A 7,500-nucleotide genomic window follows, 5' to 3' on the forward strand; every position below is an offset into this window, starting at 1 on the left:
TTTTCTCTTCCTTCTATTTACTTTTCATCTTCCTCCTCTATTTCTTTTTTCTCCATTTCCTTTTTATCTCCTTTCTGTTTTGGTCTTCGTTCAGGTTTATTTTTCATTGTCACATTATTTTGAGAAGCTTTTTTATTTTTTTAGCTCGTTGAGTATCTTCACAACGCTCACCATCTGTTTTATTTTCCATCTTCTACTTTTATTTTGTACTTTTCACTTCACTGCAAACCGTGTGTAGGCCTCGTGTTGTTTTCCTGTGTTCGTGTGTGTGTGTTTGTTTGCACCATTTGAACACCAGTTAGGAATTAAGGCTGTGTGCAGGTGTGCGTATGTGTGTGGCCTGGCTGATGTCTACACTATTGCATGTGTACCAACTCTTACCTCAAAATGTACACATGGTATTGTGTACACACGTTCTACATCTCAAGTGTACACACGAGATGAGGCGTACACAGGTGTTGTTACCTGGTCGGTGTGGTGGTGGTGTACACACTTCCCTCTTCCTCTCCCTCCCTTCCCTCCACCTGGCTCTTTGCACCTCACTAACGAGCACCTCCTTGTGTTTCACCTCATCTTTCCTTCACTCGCTTTACTATACGAAAGAAAAGTTTCAGCATTTCTTCCTCGCCGGCTGGCTGGCTCGCCTTCACTCCGCGCCGTGTTGTTGACTTTCACGTTCTCCGCACCAGGCTCTGAGCAGCACCAGAACTGAGCAAATCCTTCCCGTTCATGACTCGACTCTCGCCCGCCACCAAGACTTACTCCGGGTTGTGTTCTGCTCGGCCTCGGGGACTAGCTAGGCTTGGTGTGTGTTCTAGTTTGTCTCGTCAAGCTGCACTTGATCATTTTGCAAGTTTTATTCACAAATACATTACGAACATAGAAAATGTATTCTTTTCCACATCACATTATAAATAAATATTATCTTTACTAAGGATATCTTGCCTACATAGGTAGACAACTTTGTATAGGGATTAATCTTGCACATACAACTTTGATCTTACCAAAGTAAGAATCTTAAAAGATAATTATATAAAATTGGAATTAAGTATAGAATTTCTCTCAGTCACAGGGAAGCTCTTAGTGTAGTAGAGTAAAATTTAGATGTAAAACTAAAGTATTTGCTTCAGTCATGGTGAAATAATGTTGAGCCACAAGCAGGAGCTTTAAGCAGGGCTAGCACTTAGCAGGTAGTTACAATACTGAGTCAGCTTTGTACCGTGGGTGGGCAGCGATATATATATTGAGGGTTGTTTCCTCCAAGCACTCCTAGGCTGGGGTCGCGCCGGCCTGCCAGAAAGGGTTGTCTAGAAAATCATAAGCCACCGTCTTGTTTGATTTCAGTGTATTTCTCACTTCATAATATTAGTTTTCAGATAAATTGTACTGATATCACATAGAAAGTTTCCTCTCACCTGATAAAATGGGAAAATATTAATTTCTTTGACTAGTAACTTAACATAACACAGGTTGTTGGGCGTGTACAGTCCATATCATTATTATTATCACCACCACCTCGGCCCGGCCCCCCTCCCCCCTGACAGCAGCAGCACGCCGCGGCCTAACACTCGCCACCGCCGCCCAGTGCTCAAGAAAACCCAGGGTGGTTCAATTGCGTTGGACTTTTATTTTATGCTGTACAAAACGATTTTTTTCTAGTAAAATTAGACGTTTTGTGAAACAAAATAAGGCTTTTTTTACAGGCATATATTACAAGTAAGCATGCACCAACAAGGTAAATGTACACATCACTACCCAGGAGTTTGCTTGAAGCAAAAAACTGACGCTAAAGCTAGACACTGACGATAACTGAGCTAGAACACTTCCATAAAATTAAAATAAAAATACTGCGACCGAATTAAATCACAGACACTTTAAGAACTCTGACTTTGTACCATCTGAAAAAACATTTTTTTCAGTTTTAAGGTGAACTGTCGCGGCGTGGCGCACGTCGGGCCACGCCTCAGCCCGTGTCGCTGGCAGGTACAAGCCGCGAACCGCGCCGCGGAACGTGGAATAGACGGAACCGATGCGATTCCTGGTTCATTGGGCGGTTCGGGGCGGGCTGGTGACGGCGACGGTCGGCGGCGCGTAGGTCCAGCCGAACACTACTGCCTCTGCCCGCCACACACACACACTCACCACAACACTCAGCAAGGTAGTAGATAATATTAATAGAGCTCCTTATGTACATAAATATTACTGTTTACAAATAAACTTATATTTCCCCGTTGAGAGAGGGCGAGGGCGGGCGATGGTCACCATTGGTCCCTGATTGTACTGTTCAGCTGTTGGCGGCGGTGGTGGTTGTTGTTGTTGTTGAGATCAGGAGGGTGGCGGAGGGAGGGACTCAGCTGGACACGAAGAGCCGGTCCATGGCGAGGGGCCGCGCGTCCAGGCCGCCCCGCAGAGATTCCTTGCACTTCACCAGGCTGGCGGCGGCGGCGGCGGCAGCGGCGCTGCTCTGGTCCTTGCCGCCCATGAAGAACATGCTCAGCTGCATGGCCGTGGCTGCCGCGGCCTGCTGCTGCTGCTGCTGGTGATGCTGCTGCTGCTGCTGCTGGTGGTGGTGCTGGTGGTGGTGGTGGGTGGTGACGGGGGATAGCGGGGGGGAGTGGTGCAGCGGGGACGACACCACGACGGACTTGGACGGCGAGAAGTGGTGATGGTTGTTGTTGTAGTGAAGCTGGTGGTGGTGGTGGGCGAGGGCGGGCGGCGGGGACTGGGCCTGCTGGGGCGGGGACTGGGGCTGTGGCGGGGGGCCCACCGCCTTGATGGGGGTCTTCACCTCGGGCGTGGCGGGATGATGGTGGCCGAGAGGCGGCGGCGAGGGCGTGACGGGGGCGGGCGGCGGCGAGGACTGCTGCGGGGGCGCGGGCGCCGGCGGGCTGGTCTCCTCGTACAGCACACAGATGGAGCCGTTCTCCCCGATGCGGTACGCCACTTCGTTCGGGTCCACCCACATGGTGAGCTCCGAGGGGAAGAGGCTCCGCAGGAAGGAGCAGGCCAGGCCCATCATGAAGCCCGCCCGGGCGATGAGCGGGTCCAGGTTGCCATTGATCCTGATGCAGCGGTAGCCCGACCCCTTGAAGGGCTTGTCGGGGAACCAGTGGTCGGCGTAATGACGCATCAGGATGTGGCACACATTCTCCTTAAATTTCTCCGCCTGTTCCTCCGTCAGGCCGCTGGTGGTGTTCAACCGCGCCAGATCGACGAGGAAGTCGGCGGCAGATTTTATCTCTATTCTCATATTCCTGGCTGGTGCAGCTGCTGGGCACGGTAGACTAGTAATTGTGGCACGAGGGGCGTGGGCAACGGTTGCGTTAGGGTGCTTCAGCGTGTTCTTTGGTATGGAGGAGCGGGCCGCGTCGTTCACTTAGGATAATTAGCGTGCTAGTTCTCCCAACATCACAGTCTGTTTGTCTGCCCTTGGACGGGGGGGTGGGGGAAGCGGAGCGAGTGCGGGTCACGCTGTGCGGCACATCTTCCCTCGAGTGTGTCTCTCTTCTGACTGAGGTCTCTCCGCTGCTCAGCTGTTGTTGGCTTTCACCGGTGACGTCACGCCGCACCAACCAATCCGGGGCCGCGGCGCCGTTTCCCGTCACGTGACCCGCCGCAGCGGCCATTTTATACACAAAGAACTCGATCCCTTCAACATGGACGCCCTGAGCCAGCCGCCACACAAAGAACCTCCCGCCCCCCCAACGCCGCCCCCGGGAACGAGGGACTGGGAATGGCTTGGCTTGGGACGCTGGGATGGAATGGGACGGGAATAAGGGGGAAAGGGAGGGCTATAGGCTTGTTCTGGGCCTCTCTCTCTCTCTCTCTCTCTCTGTCTCTGTCTCCGCCGTCAGAGTTTCACTAGAAAGCTGCCGAGGTGGTGTGTGAGCCAGTTTATGAAGGAAACTCCCTCCGTTTCTCTCTCCTATCTCTATTTCTCCCTCCCTCTCTCTTCTACTATCTCCCCTTCTCTCTCTTCCATATATTTCCTTCCTCTTTCTCCTCCTATCACCATTTCTCCCTCTATTTCTACCTCTTCCTCTTTTCCTATCAATTTCTCCCTCACTTCTGCTATATTTATCTCTATTTCTCCCTCTCTGCTATTTTTCATTTCTCCCTTCTCTTCCTCTCTGTCTCCCTTTCCTCCAATTTCTCTCTCTCTCTCTCTCTCTCTCTCTCTCTCTCTCTCCTATATTTCTACTTCTCCCTCTCTTCATTTTTCCCTCAATTTTCTCTCTCTCCTTCCTCTCTCCTATCTCTTTTTCTACTTCTATCTCTAGTTCTTCCTCTCTCCCTCATTCTCTTATCTATTTTCTTCCTCTCCCTCTCTCCTTTCTCTCCCCTTGTATGTATATGTGTATGTATGTATGTATGTATGGTCTCTAGAGGGGGAAGCGACGCATATATATTCATAAAAATACGCTATCGAATGCCCTCTCTCTCTCTCTCTCTCTCTCACTCTCTCTCTGGTTTTTACTACTGTATTTTTAGAGAACTGTATTGATGTATTTTCGAAACCGTTGCTGTGTATGTGTGTGCATATCTGATCTACACACACACACACACGCACACACACATCAAAACCTCGATATAATGAACACTAAAACCTCCATATTGAAGAACAGTACTCCGATTATGAAGAACAACCTCGATAAACACAACAGAACCTCGATAGTAAAGACCAGAACTTCACTATACAAGAACAACCTCGATAATGAACACCAGAACCCCGATGATGATGGACAACCCCGGTAGTGAGAACGGAACCTCGCTATAATAGAACACAACCCCGATAGCACAAAACAGAACCCCGAAATGATGAACAAAACCTTTATCTTGAACACCAGAACCCCTACAGTGAAGAACAACCCCGATATTGAGAACAGAACCACTACACAAGAACACAACCCCGATATCGAAGAACCACCTCTATAACTTACACCAAAACCTCGATCATGAAGAACAGAACCCCGACAGTGAAGAACAACCCCGACGCTGAAAAACAGCCTCGCTAATAAACGCAACCCCGCTATAGCAGAACCCAACCCGCACACCCTCTCTTTGTTTTTGTCTCGAAGTCGCTGATAAACCGACCCTGACGCAGTACCTCGGAGGCGTCGCTGAGAGCCGACCCGCGCGTCACCCCCTCTCTCTCTCTCTCTCTCTCTCTCTCTCTCTCTGGCGGATGCACGATGACTTCCAATCCTTCAATCCATTTCTAAGTCACTTTTCCACCAGTTCGAATCCCCCCCAGTGGCTATTTGGGGTTTTTAAGGATGTGCGCCATTTTGCTTTAGGGTTTGGTGGAGGTTTGGGGTTGGTGGAGTGCTTGGTTGCGTACTAATTGGCGTTTATAAATGACATATGGTCCAATTCCCTATTAGGAGATAGCGTTATAAATATTTTTTTTCTTTTTATTTTGCTTTTTCTTTCTTTCTTGTTCTTCCCTTTTCGGTTCGCTCTTTACGATGTTTGGTGATCGATATTTTGTTGATTGTTATTATTATTACTATTATTATTATTATTATTATTATTATTATTATTATTATTACTACTGCTATATTTATTACTTACATTTTTCTTTGATTCATTTCCTGTATTTTCATCAAACTTATCCAACTACTACTACTTTTACTACTGCTATTTATACTACTACTACTACTGCTACTACTACTACTATTAATAATTTTACTACTGTTTCTGTGTGCGTTTCCGTGACTGTGAACACGTATACCTTTGTGTGTACGTAATAGTGCGTGTACGTGTGTGTGTGTGTGTATCCGTCACACACACACACACACACACACACACACACACACACGCACACACAGCTGCCATAACTATATTTGCACATGATAGTAAACGAGTTAGCGTAGATGTGATAGTAACAGTCATATGCATATAACAGTTTAGCACTAACTCATTAACTCTCTCTCTCTCTCTCTCTCTCTCTCTCTCTCTCTCAGAACAGCAATTACTCACTTTTTTTCTCTATATTTGTAGTGTTTATGTATATCTTCCTAGCTTACAATCTCTCTCTCTCTCTCTCTCTCTCTCTCTCTCTCTCTCTCTCTCTCTCTCTCTCTCTCTCTCTCTCAAATCTCAAAAAACAGCATTTACTCACTTTTTCTCTTCATATATATTTTTTTAGCGTTTATATATATTTTCCTAGGAAGGGAGGGAGCGAGAGGGAGAGGGAGCACAAAACACACTAAAACAACCCATAAACACATAGTCGTTAAGGCTGAGAATCGCATGGACGTAGCCTCAGTCAACCTTGGGAGGAGGGGGTGACGGGAAGGGAGGGAGAGGGACATAACTACGCTCTTAACTGTGTCCGAAACCGTTGACTTACCTTCACAAAACTCTAAATAACTCCTGAAAGAGTGCCTCAAAAATAACTTACATAGACTCAAAATAAAGATAAAGAGTGTGGTTATGAGTGTAGTAAGTGTTTGCGTTCTGGTGTGTGTTGTTTCGCTTGTACCGGGGTTCGAATCCTGGGTCGGTTGGAGGGTTGAGAGCTCTCGGCGTAGCAACAAGAGTAGCGCTGAATCAAGACAGTGGTGCCAAGTCTCGAAGCGTCCGCCCTCGAGCCCCTTCTATCGATCCCTGTGACATTGAGCGTCGAGGGCGATGTGGCAACGTGGCTTTGTTGTGAAGACGGGAAGAGAGAGAGAGAGAGAGAGAGAGAGAGAGAGAGAGAGAGAGAGAGAGAATGCACTGGTGTCTTTGTAAATGAATTGGTGGATTGAGAGAGAGAGAGAGAGAGAGAGAGAGAGAGAGAGAGAGAGAGCTTGCATATTGATTGCTGTAGGGAAATATACACACACACATACACACAGCTTTGCCTCAAATTAATATCACTCAAATTTAAGGTTTAGCGTGAGGTCATGAAGTTCGCGTGTGTGTGTGTGTGTGTGTGTGTGTGTGTGTGTGTGTGTGTGTTGTGCATTCCTCGTGTCTGTCTGTCTGGTGGGTTATCTCATGATGAGGTTTTTCTATCACACACACATACACACACACACACACACGAAAACAAGAAGGAAAAAAAATATCATAGCAACATTTTGTTCTTGCTTGTGTGTGCGTGTGTGTGTGTGTGTGTGTGTGTGTGTGTGTGCTTTCTATCACACACACACACACACACACACACGAGACCTAAAACGAAGAAAAAAATAGAAGAAAAAATATCAGTGCAGCATTTTTCTTCTTGTGTGTGTGTGTGTGTGTGTGTGTGTGTGTGTGTGATTGCTTTTCCCTGCCGAGTCAGCACCCCCAGGACACACTCAGCACCTCCCCCCCCCTTTTTCAGCTCCCTCCTCCCTTCCCCCTTCATCCCCCCTTCCCCTTACTCAGCACTGAAGGGAAGAGGGGAGTAGGGAGGAAAGAGGAGGAGGAGGAGGAGGAGGTTAGATAATGGGAGGAATGGAAAGGAAAAGAAGAACAGGAATGAAATTGATAAAGAAGGAGGAGGAGGAGGAAGAAGTATGGATAAAG

The 7,500-nt window shown here is 47.7% G+C and overlaps 1 protein-coding gene across 1 annotated transcript; it reads right to left on the bottom strand.

The window, feature by feature from the left end:
* Positions 1–1,328: 1,328 nt before the first annotated feature.
* LOC126982208 (protein Tob1-like) lies at positions 1,329–3,526 on the bottom strand. The gene has a single exon (XM_050834095.1). It carries the CDS (start codon positions 3,248–3,250, stop codon positions 2,351–2,353), a length of 900 nt encoding a protein of 299 aa, XP_050690052.1. The 5' UTR covers positions 3,251–3,526; the 3' UTR covers positions 1,329–2,350.
* Positions 3,527–7,500: the final 3,974 nt, after the last annotated feature.

The sequence above is a fragment of the Eriocheir sinensis genome, chromosome 50 (genome assembly GCF_024679095.1).
Source record: "Eriocheir sinensis breed Jianghai 21 chromosome 50, ASM2467909v1, whole genome shotgun sequence".
In the NCBI taxonomy this organism is placed as follows: domain Eukaryota; kingdom Metazoa; phylum Arthropoda; class Malacostraca; order Decapoda; family Varunidae; genus Eriocheir; species Eriocheir sinensis.

What these genes read in the sequence shown, in the direction of transcription:
- LOC126982208 (XM_050834095.1), bottom strand. Translation starts at nt 3,250, where the DNA reads ATGAGAATAGAGATAAAATCTGCCGCCGACTTCCTCGTCGATCTGGCG.